This window comes from Hippocampus bargibanti, linkage group LG14, assembly GCF_051943395.1.
Source record: "Hippocampus bargibanti isolate YZ-2025 linkage group LG14, ASM5194339v1, whole genome shotgun sequence".
Classification (NCBI taxonomy): domain Eukaryota; kingdom Metazoa; phylum Chordata; class Actinopteri; order Syngnathiformes; family Syngnathidae; genus Hippocampus; species Hippocampus bargibanti.
In genome coordinates, this window is record NC_142747.1 from 5,983,110 (window position 1) to 6,003,796 (window position 20,687).

Below are 20,687 nucleotides of genomic sequence, written 5' to 3' on the forward strand. Positions count from 1 at the left end.
TTTGACACGCTACAATTTTGCCATGGCGGCATGAGATTGAAGCTTTGGACTGGAGACGTATTATTTGTAGAATTTTCATACATCTTTAACGACACCTGTCACGTGCGAGTTGACAGCGGGGGGCGGGGCTGCCTCTCCTGGCCGCCCTCCACCTGCTGTCAATTCTCTAATCACGGACATGGGGCATTTATACGGTTCACTGTCACCTCGCCAATGCCGGATGATTGACTCACCTCGCCTCTCTACCGTACCTGGACTCTTCCTTCGATGCACGAGTATATCCGGTCCGAGGTATTCTCCCCGTGTCCTGTAAATTTATGTCATCTTCCGGGATTGCGTAATTTTGCACACTCGTGTGCCATTTGCTTTTTGGCGTAGTAAGCGGGTCGGATCACCCCATGCCTTCTTACCCTTCTTACTCTTGTGTTTTCTTTTATTCATGAATAAACATCCTGCTTGGATAGTACATCTCTGTCACATGCTTTGAGATCCCAAACATTCCATGACGTTCTGACGAGTCAGCTGCCGTCACTCTCGCTCGGAACATGACAACACCTTTCACACAGACTTTGGATAGTAATGGCAAATTATAATATTTGGATTTTCATAATACTTTAAGATGGCTCAAAAATCAGGGTTGACTCGAGGCTAAAATCCTGTGACATCATTTGACGCTAACGTGCCCTCATGGTCTTTCTGCTTTCTCTCACAGCCTCCTGTCCGGTACTGTGCAGTGGCAACGGTCAATACCTGAAAGGTCGCTGCATGTGTCACAGCGGCTGGAAGGGCTCCGAGTGCGACGTGCCCACCAACCAGTGCGTCGACGTCACGTGCAGTCACCACGGCACCTGCATCGTGGGCACATGCATTTGCAACCCGGGCTACAAAGGCGAGAACTGTGAAGAAGGTAAGACACGTTCAAAGCGGGTGTTTCGGATTCAATTGGTGTGTTTGCAAAAGTGGCCGAAGGGAGCACGAAGAGACGGACAGCAACAACAAAATTTAGATTGCGGAGCACACCGGTGCGGTCCAGTTAAATTGAGATGTGTTTTAAATGTTCGACACTCTTTAATGATTCGCAATGAGGGTCTCTTCTGTTTATTTTTAACCAATGAAACAAATTTCATCAGAGCGGAAACTTGAGGGCAGCAAAAATGAATGAATGAATGATGGATTGATGGATGGATGGATGGATGGATGGATGATGATGATGATGATGATGATGATGATGATGAAATAAGTGGATGGATGGGTAGGTAGGTATGTAGATTGATGGATGGATGGATGGATGGATGGATGGATGGATGGATGGATAGACAAACATGAACTCCACAGAGTAGCTTATTCACCATTTGATTGGCAACAGTTAACGTGTTTTGTTTAACATGTCATGTCAGCATTCTATATATAAACTGTAGCATTGAAAAAAAGAATAAAAAAACGTTATAATCATGTTACCTTTACTTATAAATGAAGTCCATGTGCCGCTCCTTCTTCAGTTTTAAGTGTCTCTTTCTTTTAATTTAGACATGTAATCCTCCATTCTGAAAATAAGGCCAAGCAACACGAAAAAATGGCTGGATGGTTGCACTTGCTAACTGTTGTTGTACTGTAGCTTGCTCTCACTAATTCTATTATTCTGCAGCCGAGGAGGCGCAAGAAGAATCTCTGTAATCACCAGCGCCCCCTGTCATGAGGCAGGAGAACTGTGTGGCTCACCTATGCACACAGTTTTGATAAAAATAAAATAAACACTGTAGTACAGTGTCTATAATGTGAAGTGACTCTGCATTATATACACCAGCTAAACTGTAGAAATTTAGTTCATATACTAAGTGTTTGAACACTTTAACAGCGATATGCAGAGGGACAGCAATGCAGTCTCACTGCAGAGCAAGCCAGCACAGTGAGCATAGTCATTGCGCAATCCATGGTGAGGCTCAACCGGTGCTGCCTCACCGCTCGTCTCTACTTAGTATTTGAACGGTAAATCTAAAAATTCAGCGATTTTGACAAAAAAAATGTGAAGTTAAATGGAAAAGAACTTTAAAGTACAAATCACTAAATAAATATAACTTTAATTTATTTTTTCAATTGATATTTCCATGATGACAGGTGAGGCTGTGCCTTACCTGCCTCCCGTCACTGGATACAATAGCAAGTTGGGGACTGCAGAGTAATGCACTCGTGTTAGCTAACAAAGCTAGCATGGTTGTTTATTTTCAAAAGTCATCGCGTTGGATGCCGAACATTCTTTCCTTGTTTTCATTTTGCGATGGTGGAAGGGGGGTCAGTCTGTCCTCCATAGCAACTCTGACTGACAGACTGTAAGCGATGGCTATAAGGCACAGCATCAATAACAAAACATTCCGCGTATTGTGTTGCGAGTCGGACACGGCGTCTGATGTGAATCCGGCGGGAGCTCCGTGGCGGATAAGAGTGAGGCGGCCATTGTGTTTGTCAGCTCTTGAAGGCTCTCATTGCAAGATGAGAAATGGCATCAGGGACGTTTGATAAATGGTGTGCGCGTCATCCCCCCTCCCCTTTCGTTCTATTTGGGGATGACATGTCAGCGGTTCGCGGGCGAGAGCGGCCTTTCCCATTTTTACCTTTCTTTTCCGCGACCTTCAGCCGCCCATGATTAATTGCCAGGAGAGTTTCTCGTCAGTCAGTCCTCAGATCCTCACGCCCGACGCACAAACCATCTGGCGAGAAGCGAGAGATGCCGTTTGTCGTACGACGGTGGCCTTTTATGTTCGATTTATGACATTCTAAAATGGGGGCAATGCTGACGTGGTGCACGCACCCTTTGTCCCATTGCCATCTGTGCGCAGCATTCGGATATTGTCTTGGTGGACATAGTCTTGCCGAATGGCGTGTGCATGCTTTAAACCCATTTACATTGATTGAAACACACAGACCCTCCAAAAAAATATACATATTTATGGATTTAAATATAGAAAAACATTAGTTTTCCAGTTTCAGGTTTAAAACATGCTTGTTCTCCATACGCCTCTGTTGTCTGTAACCACGTCAAGTAATTGCAAAGGTGTGCCGACTCTTGTTAAACTCAACTTTGATTGCTATTGGTGATTTTTTTTTTTCAAACGCAGCCAATTGTGAGGGTGCGGACACTTATGCAAGTACAGTATGCAAGTGTTTGTTCTTTCCAACCCACAGATTGATAAAAAATATTTTGAGATGATTCCGCATTTTTCGATATCACAAAAAGCTGACATTTAAACACGTACGGCCATTGAAGATGCGTCGTTTGCTCACTGGGATTCCGATCTGCCGCATTCTGTTCGCGGTCGACATATATTTGCGGCGGTAACCAACAGCTGAACTGAAGAAAGTTTTCTCTCATCAGTGGACTGCCTGGATCCGACGTGTTCCACCCGAGGGGTGTGCGTCCAGGGCGAATGCCACTGCTTTTTGGGCTGGGGCGGGCAGGGATGCGAGAGCCCCAGGGCGTCCTGCATGGACCAGTGCTCCGGCCACGGTGCCTTTCTGGCCGACGCTGGCACCTGCAGCTGCGACGCCAACTGGACGGGCCACGACTGCTCCATGGGTGAGTTTAATACTACAACTATGACTACTACTACTATTCCTACTACTACTACGACTACTACCGTAGTAGTAGCTACTGCTACAGCTGCCACTACCACTGCTACTACTCCAATAACTACTACTACTACTACTACTACTACTACTATTGTAGTAGTAGCTACTGCTACTGCTACAGCTTCCGCTACCAGTAGCACTTCTACTAAAACAACTGTTGGGGTAATTCGCCATACAAACATCTCTAAACATCGCTCTGTCATCTTTGTTTACATGTTGAACTTCCTGATACGTCATATTCTGCCTTCCCTTACATGATGTCGCATTTACATTACGTCACATCCTTTCGCGTCACACACTGCGCGCCGTATAAAATGCTCTCCCTTCTCATTCTCTCTCTCTCTATCGCCATGCTCTCTCCTTAAGCCGACACCGCGATGCCTCCGCTCTCTCCAAGATTAAACCAACTTTCTGTTCTACACCTGTCTCCCTGATGATTTAACCATCCTCTTCCATCAACACCCGTCGAAGCAATGAACCAAGGGCGAACGATCAAAATAATCCAACATAAATTGGTGCCGAAACAACAACTACAACTACTACTGTACTGTACTACTACTACTAATAATAATAATAGTAATAATAATAATCATCCATCCATCCATTTTCCGTACCACTTATTCCTCATTAGGGTTGCGGGGGGTGCTGGAGCCTGTCACAGTTTGCGAGGTGGTCATGGCGGGTGCGGATCCCAAAAAGCAGGCAGGAGGGAGCAGGAGGTTGTTTGACAAATTGTACTAAATTAAAGGTCAGCAGGAACAAAATGTAAAACATCAAAATCATCTGAACAGAAAAAATACAAAGTAGCAAAAGAAGACCAAAAGTAAAAGTCCGCCAAGGTTAAACAAACACATACACAATGCATGCAGCAAACAAGCAGCAAACAATGAACCGACACCGGATGGTCGTGCCCAGGTGTCCTTTTAAGTGTCAGTGATTATAACGACCAGCACCTGAGAGGCTGTCGGCAGGGCTGACGTCGCTACCCGTTGGTCACCAATCTGATCGGGACGACCAGCACCTGTGCAGGTGCAGGCCTTAAAGACAATCGTATTATATATATATATATATATATATATATATATATATATATATATATATATATATATATATATATATATATATATATATATATATATATATATATAGGCGGCCCGGTAGTCTTAGCACACCGGCTTCACAGTGCAGAGGGCGCCGGTTCGCGTCCCGGTCCGTCCTCCCTGTGTGGGAGTTTGCATGTTCTCCCCGGACCCGTGTGGGTTTTCTCCGGGTCCTCCGGTTTCCTCCCACACTCCAAAAACATCCATGGCAGGCAGATTGACCACTCCAAATTGTCCCTAGGTGTGAGTGTGAGAGTGACTGTTGTATGTCTTTGTGTGCCCTGCGATTGGCTGGCAACCAATTCAGGGTGTCCCCCGCCTCATGCCCGAAGACAGCTGAGATAGGCTCCAGCAACCCCCGCGACCCTAATGAGGAACAAGTGGTACGGAAAATGAGATGAGATATATATATATACACATACGATTGTCTTTAAGGCATTTTGACACCAAGCCGTCGATTTGAACCGCTCCCTTCCTCAAATATTGAAACACCAGTTTGACTATTATATTATTATTATTTATTTCAAAAATTGCCCATGACTAGGAATGGATATTTTTACGCGACTGCAGTCACCCTTCGTATATCAGCAGTGGTTTGCATTCCAAAAAGAATCTGTGACGTTGTCATCGTATTTTTTGTAAATTGACAATGTCCAAGATGCAAAACTGATACCGAATGATACCAGATGGCAAAGCTTCAACCCAAATATAAGGAAAATAAGAAAATTTGTAGATGCTAACAATTCGTTATTTTTTTTTTAATGCTATCACAGTTTTTATGTTTACACACACACAATATCATCAAACAACACAGCAACGACGGGGTTCAAAGTCGATCGAGCGTACGCCCTCGAGCGGGTGAATTGCTTCGTCCGACGCAATGGCTGCACGGCCTCGTCACGGCAATGGTCGTTGACATCGTATCAAAACTTTGCAACTTACGGACGGCATCCATGAGCCTTAAGAACTCCACGTTTGCAATTACCCAAAGGCTTTGTACTGCTCATAAAGCAGCAACGTTCGGATCCCTGATATGTCTCCGCCTTGATTGGCGCCAGAAAAATAATTCCTTGACGGCCGAGCGGATATAATGTGCTGATGAGTAGGCAAAGCTACGCTTGCTGCCATCATCTGTGAAATGTGCATCACGGAAAGAATACAATTTCATAATAACCAAACTGCCATTTTTGTGACAGACGTTTTTTATAATACCTCGCCCGACAACAACTGTGACATCTCTGGCAGTTCGTATTAACACTCTTGTATTCTGCTAGGAGACATCTCGACCGGATACATTTTGAGAGTAATTGCCTGTTTGCCCCACGAAAAAAGCAGCTTGCGACGAATCCAACGGTTTTACGCTAGGCCGATTTTGTTATTTATTTATTTTTAACTTCACGGGGGCTTCTTGTCAGATGAAAAGAGTTTTTTTAATTCATTTTATTTTACTTATTTTTTTTATATGCCTCTGCATTGTGCAGGTTTGACGGAGCTGACTGATTTTTCAAACATGCGGTCCCCCCCAAAAAAATCAAAGCTTTTCATTTGGCAGCAAAGTAATTTTCTTCGCGAATGAGAGAGACCCCCCCTTCAACCCCGAGTGGATTAGAGTCCGTCTCTGATGCAGTGATAATCACGACATCGGCCTTCAATTGCTTCCACTCAGACAGCAATTTGTATTTTTTTCTTTCTCGCTGAGATGACAATCTCTGTCCTCGGATATTCCAAGCGCTGCCTTAAAGGGGTCATCTGGAAAGGAGGGCGTTATTTTCTATGGAAGTGACATAGTGAACTCGATAAATAATGATGATGACCATACTGCTTCATCCTGTTTACCGTCATGTCTTCCTGTAACACAACACCGAGTTTGCCGCCCAACAGGACGACAAACCATCTGTGAGCAAGCCTCTCACTGAATTCCACCATTGGCGCTCTCCCGCCTTTACGCTTCCAAGGATTAGATCGTGTTGTTGGGTGGCTTTGAAGCCATCATAAGCACGGGTTGAGGCTTCTTTACGTTTCGTGGAAGAAGGCGGAAGTATATGCCGAAACATGTCAGGTATTTGAACACCTATAATACACTGTCTGTAAGTAAAGAATCTGCTTTAAATTAGGAAAAAAGTATCTTCAATAAGTTCCGCATCTGCGTTTTTGTAGCGCCGTTTGCCAGTTGGAATGTTTTTTTTTTTTTTTTGCACCCCGACAACCGTAAATGAATACATTAACGAATAAACTAATAAACTAATCCACAAATAAAAATAATAATAAAATGACATATAAATAAATGAATGAATGAATAAGTAAATACACATACAGTAAAGTCTCGTTATATCGATATTCAAGGGAGTCCGAAAAAATATCGATATAACCGGGACTATCGATATATCCGACCCTGTTTGCATGTAATTTTCTTCGTGCGTGCATAGAAATAGTATCGATATCACCGGGACTATCGATATATCCGATATCGATATAACGAGACTTTACTGTATAATAAATGAACAAATAAACAAATAAACAACTAAATAAATACATAAATAGACAAATACATGAATACATAAATAAATAAAGGAACGGATGGATTGATGCATCATGGGTGGTGAATGGATCAACGGAGGGATACATAGATGTATGATAGATGGATAGATAGACAGATCGACTGATAGATAGTTAGAGGGAGAGAGATGGATGGATAGATAGGTAGATCGATCGATAGATTGATGATAAATTGATTGATGAATGGATGGATGGCTCATGCCGTGCCACTTTTCATACTGTATTTTTTTTCCAGCACTGCCAGATGAACGTCATCGTGACACCCCAAGTCGATGCCGAGGTTGCTCCCGGGTGTTCATCTCGTCGTATGTGCTAACGAGCTAGCGCAAGATGTTCATTTCTCACCCCCACCAGCCCGTTTGCACATCTCAAGTGCGCTTAACGTGTATCATTATGCATATATGTCGTCTTGATTGGGTTCCAAACGCCGCATCTTGTTATGAGACACCATCGTTGTGATACTTTTTTTTTCTTAACAAGCGTACGTGTGCGCTGTACCAAATGTGGAAGGAGCATGTTACATATTGCTTTAACCTTTTCACACAAGTTGGCTTTCTCTGTTTTTGCTAGACAGTGTGAAAAAGAGCGATTGAATTGCCAAACATAAAACTGCTGTTCTTTGATACCAGCGAAAATAGATTTCAAATATAAAATGAAAGCACAAGAAATTGCCGGCAACACATTCTCCTGGAAGATGAATAAAATAATGTACAGCGTCAAATCTGAGTTCAAATCTTGTTTTTTAGGAAAGCGTAACAAACATTATTTTGTCTTCTTTTTAAGAAATGGACACTGCAGACAATTGCAACAGTAACATGTTGATCAATGCGAATTGTATGTCACAAAATGTTTGTTATCGCCACTTAATGTTTCCGTGCTAACATGATAGCCATATTGATGTCTAACATGCTAGCCATTAACATGGCTAGTGTGCTTGTCAGAGATCCGAATAGTTTTACGCAACATTTTTTTAGCGAGATTCTTTTTATGAAGAAAAAGCCTGATAAGATGAAGTTAAATTCTGCTATTCATGTGTTTTTACTTTTATTGTTTCGTATTTATTTGGAAGCGTCACTTGACTCATTGACCATTCCAAAATAACCTTAAAATAACGGCATTTATCCAATCAAACAGCTCCAGGCAGTCACATGACCACATGATTCGCAACAAGACCCGCAACACTGTGTAAAGTGCCATCTGTGTTTGACGAACCGCCTACGAAAACTCCATTTCACCCGTCAAACTTTTGCCGTTTGCCGAGTGAAAACAGAAAATTAATTGAAGAATATAAAGGCCGACTTTTTACACGATATCCTCAAGTCTCTGTACTCTTGTGCAACATTTTTTTGTGTTACTCGGCCTACTTCTGCTTATAACCGCACCCAAAATGGAATTTTTTGCGAACTCGTAACGAAGCAATGGACTTTTTTTTCTCCTCTCACAGATTCAATATGAATCTTATAAAAGGTCTTAGCAGTGACGAGATAGAAGTGAATAACGGCAAAAAAAAGAATGGCAGCAGACCTACCATAAGGCCTACCAACGTCTCCGTCTGTGCTTTTTGTGTAATGGTCTTATTAGGTTTGTATTGTGCAAAAAGGAGGCGGAATCCTTTTGAACGTGCGTGAGACAAGGTAGTGAAGCGTGGCCGCCTTTCCTCCACAATAAGTCCGGGATTTGTCTACTCTTTCACTCCTGTCACTTCACTCACCCCCTTCCACCCCCTTCCACCCCCTGACCCCCCTGTCCATCTTTGTCTCCCACAGAGATTTGCGCAGCCGACTGTGGCGGCCACGGGGTGTGCGCGTCGGGCACCTGCCGCTGCGACGACGGCTGGATGGGCGCCGGATGCGAACAAAGGGCGTGTCACCCGCGTTGCAACGAACACGGCACATGCAAGGACGGCAAGTGCGAGTGCAGCCCCGGCTGGAACGGCGAACACTGCACCATCGGTAGGATGGCCTGACGCTTCGGTTTTTGCCTGTTAAGCTGTGGACGTGATGAGAGGGCAGAGGGGAGGCTAGTGGGTGGGGTTCCGCTCGCAGAGAGACGGCGGGTGGGCGGGGAGGCAGCATGCTTAATTGAATTTGAGCAACTCAGTAAAGCATGAACGGGTTTACTCAAGGATCCGGGGCTTGCCTTCATACATTTTAATGTGGGAATGTGCTAAGGTGTCCTTTGAGTTGACTCATCCTCTTCCCCTTTTGCTCCTCATTTCCGCCCGCTCGGTCGGCTCTGTGCGTGTTTGCTCTCCTTTGCACTGCTTGTTCAAGGTTTTGGCCAAGCGGCAACAGCTTTCTTTCAAATCCCACTCCCTTTCTTTTTTTAAATGTTTTGCCATTACAATTGCTTCAGGTGGTGTGCCCCCTTTTTCACTGCACGGCACCTTGTCAGTTCATTGTCATTTTTTTGAGTATATGCAGTTCGCAATGACCAAAACAGAATCTCCACCACCGTGAATATTTCGGAACTCACTATTCGCGACAGATGCACCTGTTCCCTTTTCGACTGCTCATCTACATCTCCCCTTCCTGAATGAGCATAAGCGTGAAAGATATAGCTTGTCGGGGTCCGGTCTACTACCTGTTTCAACCTGTTTGGTTACTATGTTAGCACTCTCGAAAATGGGCACACGGGCAACCAGGGTATCTTCTGACTAGATATTTGACGTACATTTATTTATTTATTTATGTGTTTATTTATGTGTTTATTTGTTTATGTATTTATTTATTTGATTGTTTGGTTGGTTGAGTGATTGGTTAGTTACCTATTTCACCGGTAGCACTCCTAAAAATGGGCACATCGGCAACCAAGGTGTCTTTTAAGTAGTTATCTGAAGTACATTTTATTCGTATTTATTTATTTATTTATTTATTTGGTTAGTCGGCTAGTTAGTTAGCTAGTTAATTGGTTTCTTGCTTTGTTGATTATGCAGTTGGTTAGATAGCCGGTTAGCTAGTTACTTAGTTGAACACCCTGAACCAATTCAGGGTGTCCCCCGCCTCGTGCCCGAAGACAGCTGAGATAGGCTCCAGCCCCCCCCCCCCCCCCCCCCCCCCCCCCCCCCCCCACCCCCCCACCCCCGCGCGACCCTAATGGGGAATAAGCGGTACGGAAAATGGATGGATGGATGAAATTGTGATGATGTTATATCATTTTAAATAGAAAATAACTACAGGTAGGGAATATGTCTACAACCTGGTTCTTCCTCTCCGTGTTATTTGTGTCCCCATTCCAAATATCTTGTTGAAGACTTTCAGTGGCGTGCCCGTCAACATATTGGGTGCATTCAAAAGTTGTGTTTCTGTTTCCGTTCCGCATGAGAGGTCGAGCACTTTTGCGTTCCCTCTGGGGGAACCTCCGCCGAGGGGGGGGACAAACAGGTAACCTTTCGATTGCAGGAGTCGATTCCCTGAGACTTGTCGGTGGTTCTCTAATTTTCCTTGTTTGCGCTCCAACAACAACAAACAAACTTTGGGAAATAGATTGAATTCAAGTTTAGGCAAACTGAAACTCGGGATGGACTTGAGAATCCTCCTGTTACCCGACTGGACAAATAAATCGCAGACCAAATTGACACACCTTTGTAAGTCCGTTGACTGGGCAGTTATACAAAGTCCTGTCATGAACAATTGGCTTAAGATTCACCAAAAAATGCCTGTTTGTAACTCAAAAGTGAAGATGAGATAAAATAAGGAGCGGGTCACATTTTTATACGTAATTAAAGATGAAATGGGTCTAACTGACTCATGGACATTTTAATTGTTAAAAATGCAATTGCAACAATCACATTTACTGTGTAAACCTGCATTGGGTCACATTGACCCGTGGAAACATTCACAGTTAAACATGCAGCCCCTTAATTTAACCCATGGACTTATTTATGGTTCAACATACAGTTAGTCATTTTGACCCATGGAAATGTTTACAGTTAAACATGTACCACCTAACCAGACCGAGTCTCATTGACCCATCTAAAGTTTCAAGGTGGATTGTACAGCAGGTCATTTTTCCGCACACATATGTTTAGAGTTAGCTCATTCACTTCCAGACGTGCAAAAATGTGTCCACTCAAGTGCCAGGGTTTTTGTCATTGTCACTTGAATTCCAGGACCCACAGAATATTGAGTTGTAGGACCACATAAACATTCAATGGAGCCTAAAATACCGTAGACTCTCTTCTTTCATCAGAAAAAAATGAGCTAATTCCTGAATTATATGGGTCTCAAGTTATATGAGCTTGAAATGAGGGTGGCTGTACAAAATACAATGTAATACATATTGGTTTATATTGGGCTTTAAAAACATCTGAAGCTGGAACAAAGCGCTAACATAGAACAAAGGGAAATGCTCCCCCCTTGTGGAAAGGTAAAAACATTCCCAGAGGCCATGGCTAGTGCTTTATCGGCACCCAAACAAGAAAAAAAACAAAACCTGAACAAATTAAAGAATGGCGCTCTACAACACATTTTCATTTCCCAACTAAATTTGTGAATGACAGTGAATGAATTAAACACGTTACAACAGGGGTGTCAATGTGACCCGCTCCTTATTTTATCTCATCTTCACTTTTGAGTTACAAACAGGCATTTTTTGGTGAATCTTAAGCCAATTGTTCATGACAGGACTTTGTATAACTGCCCAGTCAACGGATTTACAAAGGTGTGTCAATTTGGTCTGCGATTTATTTGTCCAGTCGGGTAACAGGAGGATTCTCAAGTCCATCCCGAGTTTCAGTTTGCCTAAACTTGAGTTCAATCTATTTCCCAAAGGTTGTTTGTTGTTGTTGGAGCGCAAACAAGGAAAATTAGAGAACCACCGATAAGTCTCAGGGAATCAACTCCTGCAATCGAAAGGTTACCTGTTTGTCCCCCCTCGGCGGAGGTTCCCCCAGAGGGAACGCAAAAGTGCTCGACCTCTCATGCGGAACGGAAACAGAAACACAACTTTTGAATGCACCCAATATGTTGACGGGCACGCCACTGAAAGTCTTCAACAAGATATTTGGAATGGGGACACAAATAACACGTAGAGGAAGAACCAGGTTTTTGCCGCGGGCCACATTGTAGTTATGGTTTCCTCTCGAGGGCCGTTATGAATTTGAGGAACCCATTAGAATGTTTAAATCCCTTCAAATATTACATATAGAGCACACAGCAAATTAATGAATAACTCGTTTTGAAATCTGAAGTCAAGAATAATGACTTTTATTGTAGTTGACATCCAAAAATATGAAATTTTGGCTCAGATTTTAGCAATCATCATGGAATTTAACAAGTTTGATTTGCCTTTGCGGGCCGAAAAAAATGATGTGGCGGGCCGGATTTGGCCCGCGGGCCTTGACTTTGACACCTGTGCGTTACAATGTTAAAATTGTTACGATATAGTATCTCAAGGGCCACAGTGACCCGGGAACGTTTTTTGTGGTCAGACATGCAGCCAGTCACATTGCATCAATGGAGACGCTTATCTCAGCCTTCAAGCTAGGTCAAAGCTTTTCCTCGCTTATTGTCATCTGTGAGCCCAGTCGATGAATTTTTAATTATTGATGGACCGTTTTGAGGTCTCGAGTTGAATATCCCTGCGCGGCGTCCATTAAGAAGCCAAAGATCAGCATTTAAAATCGATTGTCACAATCAAGGCGACTCTTTTGGACCTCGCCGTCTGCCCGGGTGCGTTTGAAGATGAAAACGTACCGCCATCAAAAAGACCCTGAACTCCTCGCGCATCAATCATTCTTTGAAAAGGCTCTCGTGAGACGACCGACTTCCTACGGAAGTCCACGCGGCTCCTTTTCATCCTGGCGTCGGCTCGTGCTCGTCGTCTTTGCTTGTGATGCCTGCATTCTTTTTGTTTTTGCGGTGCACTAACACTCTGCGTTGCTATCTCTGCCTTCCCTTACAATATTGTCCTTGTCTTTTATCTCCCAAGCTCACTATCTGGATAGGGTAGTGAAAGGTACGGCATTCCTCCTTTTTTTCTTTTCCACGTCACCCTTGGTCCACCATCGTTTGTGTAACCGCCATCAACTTTTGTCGCCTTCACGCCGACAAACACTGTACACCAAACAACACCATTCACCACCTTTTTGCACCGTTGTCACGCGATCGTCTTCACTTAGCACCTTCACACCCGCTGAGTCGAGCCATTTACGTGAGTGACGGGAGGGTGTCTGCTGCATTTTTCAATCTACATCTGGTATCAAGCAGCTAGCTTTTTTAGCTGGCTAGCTGTTACCATTGAATGTAGTAGCTTGGACTTGGATATTGTATATGCCTTTATTAGTCTCACAGTGGAGAAATTTACATTTCACAGCAGCAAAGTGATGAAAGGAATGAAAGTAGAAGAACAAAAATACATGAGCTGCTGGAAAGGCAGCCACTCTCGCGGCGCCGTCTTGAAGTCAAAAGAACAAAAAAAAACTAAATAACAAATAATATGACTGCATAGAGACAATATGACCAAACAAAGACACAGAGAGACATTCATTCTTCAGGACTTGCTGTACCCTCTTTGTGATGACATGAAGCAGTTCTAGATGAAAGAGGAGAGGATCAAAGCGTCTTTCCACCAGTGGATCAGGGACATCATGGTGGAATGTGCACGTCGACTACAAGCTTGGATTGTTAGTATAAATTTAGCGTACAAATGAACAGAACTTTTCCAAACAAAGTTATCCTGATGAAATTCCTCCACCTGGAGTCAGGAGAATAAACAAAAAACACAAACAAAAAACAAAAATTGGCATTCAATGAGTTTGGCAAAAGTCCATGAAGGTGTAAGAGGCGTTTGCGAAAGATTTATTGGTGTTAGGGGGAGGACTCATATCCAAACAGCAGCTTCTGGGAACCTATTCTGATGTCTTGGAAGTCAATTCAAGCAGATGCAAAAATTGCGAAACTACTATCGAATGAAAACATTTTAAGGCTAACTTGACCTGGGAAGATACTGTCGATCGTTGACATTCTTCGTGATAATTAGGAATGGTGTGTTTAAAACAAAAATAATAAATAAATAAACAAGTAAATAAATAATTAATAAATAAATAAAAACAAAAATAAATAAATAAGTACCGATAAGTACGGATGGATAGAAAGAGAGAGAGAAATGCAAATAAATAAATGAATACAGTAAAGTCTCGTTATATCGATATCGGTTATATCGATAGTACTGCTTATTATGATACTATTTCTATGAACGCAAGGAGAAAATTTACATGCCGCAGGATCGGATATATCGATAGTCCGGTTATATCGATACTTTTCCCGACTCCCGAGAATATCGATATAACGAGACTTAGGTGAATTGGAGGATTGGAGTGAGTGAGTGAGTGAGTGAGTGAGTGAGTGAGTGAGTGAGTGAGTGAGTGAGTGAGTGAGTGAGTGAGTGAGTGAGTGAGTGAGTGAGTGAGTGAGTGAGTGAGTGAGTGGTTGACATCCAAAAATATGAAATTTTGGCTCAGATTTTAGCAATCATCATGGAATTTAACAAGTTTGATTTGCCTTCGCGGGCCGAAAAAAATGATGTGGCGGGCCGGATTTGGCCCGCGGGCCTTGACTTTGACACCTGTGCGTTACAATGTTAAAATTGTTACGATATAGTATCTCAAGGACCACAGTGACCCGGGAACGTTTTTGAGGTCAAATATCTATATCTATATTTGATCAGCCAACATGCACATCAATGGCACTCACTTAAAAAAAGGGGGCTTGCTGTCAAATCTGTGAATTCCAATAGCAAAAGTTGGATCAAAATGTTTGGTGGGATTTGTGAAAGGTTTGACTTGTTTTACTTTTTGATTTATTTTGACTTGTTTTCTGGTGGATAAGGCAAAAGCCTTGATTTTCTTCAAAAAGTGACCCCGCGCCTTATACGCAGATGCGCCTTATGTGACATTATATTGAGCCACAACAGGTCTCACAAATTACTTTAAGCAGCCTTTAATGTAGGTGATCATGTGGAGTGCCTTATATTTGGAAAACGTTTACCGATATATATTTATACAGTATATTATATTTGGAAGACGTTTACCGGTATATATTTATACGGTGTATTATATTTGGAAAACGTTTACCGGTATATATTTATATATTATCTAAATATAAATAATATTTTATATAAATGCCGGCCAGAAAACTTTTTTCATTCATTAAAGGTGAGCCCGGTAGTCGAGTGGTTAGCACGTTGGCTTCACAGTGCAGAGGTCGCCGGTTCGTGTCCCGGCCTCCCTGTGTGGAGTTTGCATGTTCTCCCCGCGCGGGTTTTCTCCGGGTTCTCCGGTTTCCTCCCACACACATGCATTCACAAACATGCATGGCAGGCAGATTGACCACTCCAAATTGTCCCTAGGTGTGAGTGTGAGAGTGAATCTTGTACGTCTTTGTGTGCCCTGCGATTGGCTGGCAACCAATTCCCCCGCCTCGTGCCCGAAGACAGCTGAGATAAGTTCCAGCACCCCCAAGACTCTAATGAGGAATAAGCGCTACGGAAAATGGATGGATGGATAAAGGTGCGCCTTATAGTCCAGTGCGCCTTATGTATGGACAGAGTTTGAAAATACACTATTTATTGGGGGTCCGCCTTACACACCAGAAAACAAGGTAGGTTTAGAATGTAGTCATTGTAATTTTACGGGGTTAGCATCTGAAAAAAAGGCATTTTTAATTCACTTCCAATGCATGAATCAAAAAATAGCAATGAGCTTTTGCTAACTGTGCCTTCTTTTGTCTTCATTTCTGGGGATCGCTCCTCAAAGTTATGGGAATAAGCAATTAAGGCAACATATTTTTTGACAGGTTAATAAATGGGCAGCCTCCTCGTCAAGTGGTTAGCAGCACGTCGACTCTGAGGTGTTTGCATGTTCTCCACGGAGCCCGCGTGGCTTTTCTGCGGGTATTCCAGTTTCCCCCACACTCTAAAAACATGCATGGCAGGTTGATTGAAAACTCCAAATTATCCCTAGGTGTGAGTGTGACCGCGAATGGTTGTTCGTTTCTGTGTGTGCCCAGCGCTTGACTGGCAACCAGTTCAGGGTGTCCCCACCCAAAGATCACCCGATATCCTTGAACATCTTCTTTTATAACCCTACTCACGAAGCAGAAGATCACACTCTCGTCTTCGCTTTTGCCATTATCTTCACAAATGCTCCCTATCACCCACCCCCCGACCACCTGTCACATTCTCCCACGACTTTCCTTTCCCCCCCTATCCGTTGTTGCCGCCATTTGATGCAAACGCTGAGAGGGAGCGTCAAGCCGTCTCCTTGCGCTTCACAAAATGGGTCAGCTCAGCGAGGCGGTTATCAAGGCACCTCGCTAACAACGTCGACCGTGACAGCCGGCCCCCTTTGATATCCCAGAAACGTCTCCCGCGCGGCGTGATTGCGATCGTAACGTGACCAGATAATCGGCAAACAAGACGCGTCTCGGGGCCCCGCGCATAGCGATGCCACATAGCGGTTAGCGTCCCACTTTTCAGCTCACTGAAACATCCCCTACGCCTTCCAACCAACACGGGCTTCTTTTCCTTATTGTCGTTGTGGTGGAGATTGTGCACACTCAGGGGGAGAAGGGGAGTTCTCTTTGGGTCTCATTTAATGGTTGATTTATTTGGTAGATGCTCTGAATTCCTCACACCTGCGTCCCGCAATGCAGCCCTCGACATTAAATCACAAACATGCGGCTTCTGAGCCTACTACACCTCTGAGTAAACATACTTCTTTGGCATGCATATAAGTTGAATCCAAACATGAAAAGAATTGTCTAATTCAAGAACAATATAATGTCAAATATTTTGGAAGTAATATTCATGAATTGGTTACTTCCGGGTAGAGTGAACGCTGGCGCAAATGGCTGCCGCTCCTCACCCACACAAAAAAATTCCATGGCTGTAAAATGTCCTTAAGAGTTTTGAAAGGCGCTTAGAAATTAAATGTATAATTATTATAATTATCGGGTGGAATTTAATTGCATTGAATGTATTTGTTTATGAGGATTTTGCAGCTATGTGTGTATGTGCGCATGTGGTATATCACGTGATTATAAGACAGATAATGACTCCGCTATCGACTGTGAGAATAGGGTGCAACGGAGTGCGCTGCGAAATCATTTTAGCGGCTTTGTTGAAGGTGTATCGCATTGATCAACTTGAAGTGGCAGGTACATTTGCCCAGTCCATCCGCATAGACAACACCCGCCCCACCTCCACCTGACCGCCAGGCACATAAATACATTTCAACCTGGGGATCTGCAGGTCACCAGCGGGTCTTCAAGTTGACGCTTGGGGGATCTGCGTTATGATGGGGGGGTCACATAATTTTTGCACAGTGGGCCGCAAACACATAAGGGATTACTGTACTTTATCTGAGCTGTATTTCACATCCTTTTTGTAACATCCCACCTTTAACTCCTCCACTGTCAACAGAGGGCTGTCCTGGTCTGTGCAATGGCAACGGCAGGTGCACCCTGGGTAACGGCGGCTGGTATTGCGTCTGCCAGCTGGGCTGGAGGGGCAGCGGCTGCGACATCTCAATGGAGACGGCGTGCGGAGACCTGAAGGACAATGACGGAGGTAAGACCTGTATACACCCGCCATATAGCCACCCCGTTTTTTTTTCAAGCTGTATATTCAGAGCCTGCATTTTTTTTATCAAGATGAGCCCTGATTGGTCGTGACTGGAGCCCTTGAGAAATTGTGACATTTTTATGCAATCGCGAGTGGCAACGTGGCCGTCCCTCAAGATGGACAAAAACAAGGGTGGATTTTGCTGCTTAACTCCAAAAATGATTCAAAATGCTGCAGGGCCGCATAGTTAACTTATTATTGTCAAGAACATTTTTAGCAATCCCGTGTTGCGAAACATTAAAGAATGTTAGTTGCTGTTTGATGTAAAAATAATGATTTCTTAATGCAGGATTCTTTTGAATTAACTTTAATTGGGGTCATGTATTTTTAACAGAAAAAAACGTAATTTATGCAAAGCTAAAGAGTGCAAAATCTTAAAGCGCCCGTGCCAATAATTATGCCTCCACAAATATTTGATCTTTATCAGTTTGATGTCAAATGCAATATCTGTTATTGATTGGCCCATAGCTGAAGCACAATCAAGGGGAGTGACTTATATTTTCATCCCCTAGGACCCCCATCCCGATATTTATTGTTTATTTTTATTTTTTGGGGTGGGGGCGTTCAACTATCAGTGGCCTATACCAGATAGTCGCCCGACCTTAATCGGATTTTAAGAAAGCATTCATTTATTTATTTATTTATTTAATTAATTAATTAATTCATTCATTCATTCATTCATTCATTCATTCATTCATTCATTCATTCATTTCGTTTGTTTGTTTGTTTGTTTGTTTGTTTGTTTTGTCTGTTTATTTATTATTTATGTGTTTATTTAGTTATTTCAGAATCAGAATGTATTTGCGTGTTTATGTATTCCATATAACATTATCCATGTATTTATGTATGTATGTATGTATTTATTTTATGCATGCATATGTGTATGCTTTTATTTATTAATGTTTATGTATGTATGTATGTATGTATGTATGCATTAATGTATTCATTTATTTATTTATTCATGTGTTAATGTTTTTCAGTGTTTATTTATTATCTTTTTGTGATCTTGACCATGCATGACCTTGTCAGACGGCCTGGTGGACTGCATGGATCCGGATTGCTGTCTCCAGGCGACCTGCCACAGCACCTCGCTGTGCGTGGGCTCGCCGGACCCTTTGGATATCATCCAGGAGACACAGGTGTCATCAAGCAACCAGGGCAGGCTGCAGAGCTTCTACGAGCGTGTACGCTTCCTGGTGGGCCGGGAGAGCACCCACGTGGTCCGCGGGGCCAGCCCTTTTGACGCTAAGTGAGTAGCATTTGTGGTTTTCACATTTCAGGCCACTTCATTCGGTACGCAATCATCTAAAATGTGTTATTTTTTTAAGCCGAATGTTAGCTCACGTTCCAGGCATGTGATCTTTCAGATGCACAACTTGTAGTCATCTAAAAGCAATTACATACAACAAACAAGCCATCCAATACACTCCAATAGGCGAATAATGAATTGAGTCCAAGTGTCGAAATGCGGGCCCGCGACGACTAAAACGCCGCGAGATAACATTAGCGAGGAGCCCGCTTGTTGCTCGTTATTGCTTTCTCTGTTATTTAGCACGCGATTGCTGAAGACAACTGAACTATAAATAACTTCAGAACAAACAAGTGTCACATGGGTGTTTTATTTATTTATTCATTTATTGGTGGGGGGTGCAGCTGGATGGAGTAATGGAGGGTGAAATGGGCAGCCGGCGGTGTTTGCGCGCAGCTTGACGGATGATGGACGGTTGATGATGGACAAATACGGAATGAGAGTCAGGGTATGGTGTGGTGTTAGGGCACCTTGGAGCAACGTGAATGGCATCTTGTATTCGTGTTTGTGATTACTTTTACTGTAATCTGTCTCAGGCTCACCCCCAGAGGCGCGTTCCACGACTACGTTGCTTTCATATTCCGCAGGAAAGCTGTCAGAGCGCCCCCTCGGCCCCACCCCCACAGGCTTTGCGACGTCTTTTGTTTCCTTCCTGCTTCATCTTTAATCGTCTGCGCGTCTCCCATCACCTTATTTGCATCCCGCTTTGGAAGTTGCTCGTCTATTTTTCACTAGCGACAAATCAACATCACATCTGAAAAATAAGTCAACAATATCACATTTTTTGACTTTTCCATTAGCGTTTATTTTTTTTTTATCGTGTTATGAAAACAAACCCTGCTGCGTGGTGCTATATTGTGACGGGAAAGGTCATGGCTTCAAACGTCACTATTTTTAACTAAACTCCGGAAGACAACTTGTATTTCAAAATATATTTTTTGCAGCGCAGGGTTAACACGTTTTGGTTTCTGGCACTCAAAATAATATTTTTAATTGTCTAAAAAATATTGTTTGAAATCTGTGGTAAAATGCCAATCTCATTTTGGAGAGTTCCTTTTATTCGGCGTTAACAAAGTACGACAGACGCAGATTTTCCCGATTTTGAGTTTTACCATGTTGACGGGTGGAACTGTTCTCTTTAACCCCCCCACCTGGAATCTATCAAGCCATTGCGAAGTGTACCCCAAAAATATATACAACATATGCTCTTATTTTAATACTATTTTGCTGCAGCATCAAGTGACTCAAAAAATAAGCTATGCAGTTGTTTTAAGGACACAAAGTATAATTCCCTTAGTTTGAGGTATACCTTGACCAAAAACATCGACTGGGAGTACTAGTTCACATCTTAAGTAAAACTCAGGGGTTTGTGTTTGCAAGTCTTGAAGACATGACCCAAATTTTTATTTCTATTTTTATTTTGTTATCCTGCAGTTTGCAGTAGCCCTTTGGGTAAAAGGAACGTCTTCGTGCTT

The 20,687-nt window shown here is 43.0% G+C and overlaps 1 protein-coding gene across 11 annotated transcripts in view; it reads left to right on the top strand.

Moving 5' to 3' along the window:
* The window catches only part of tenm4 (teneurin transmembrane protein 4), a 180,504-nt gene that overhangs the window by 93,692 nt on the left and 66,125 nt on the right, over positions 1–20,687 (top strand). For 8 of the 11 annotated variants that reach the window (XM_089013414.1, XM_089013406.1, XM_089013404.1 and 5 more), the window contains 6 exons: positions 713–907; positions 3,371–3,571; positions 9,047–9,232; positions 13,212–13,238; positions 17,703–17,849; positions 18,933–19,152. In XM_089013414.1, the coding sequence (XP_088869540.1) occupies positions 713–907; positions 3,371–3,571; positions 9,047–9,232; positions 13,212–13,238; positions 17,703–17,849; positions 18,933–19,152 (976 nt within the window). The remainder of the gene's footprint in view (positions 1–712; positions 908–3,370; positions 3,572–9,046; positions 9,233–13,211; positions 13,239–17,702; positions 17,850–18,932; positions 19,153–20,687) is intronic. The other 3 variants (XM_089013408.1, XM_089013409.1, XM_089013415.1) reach the window with 1 other exon arrangement.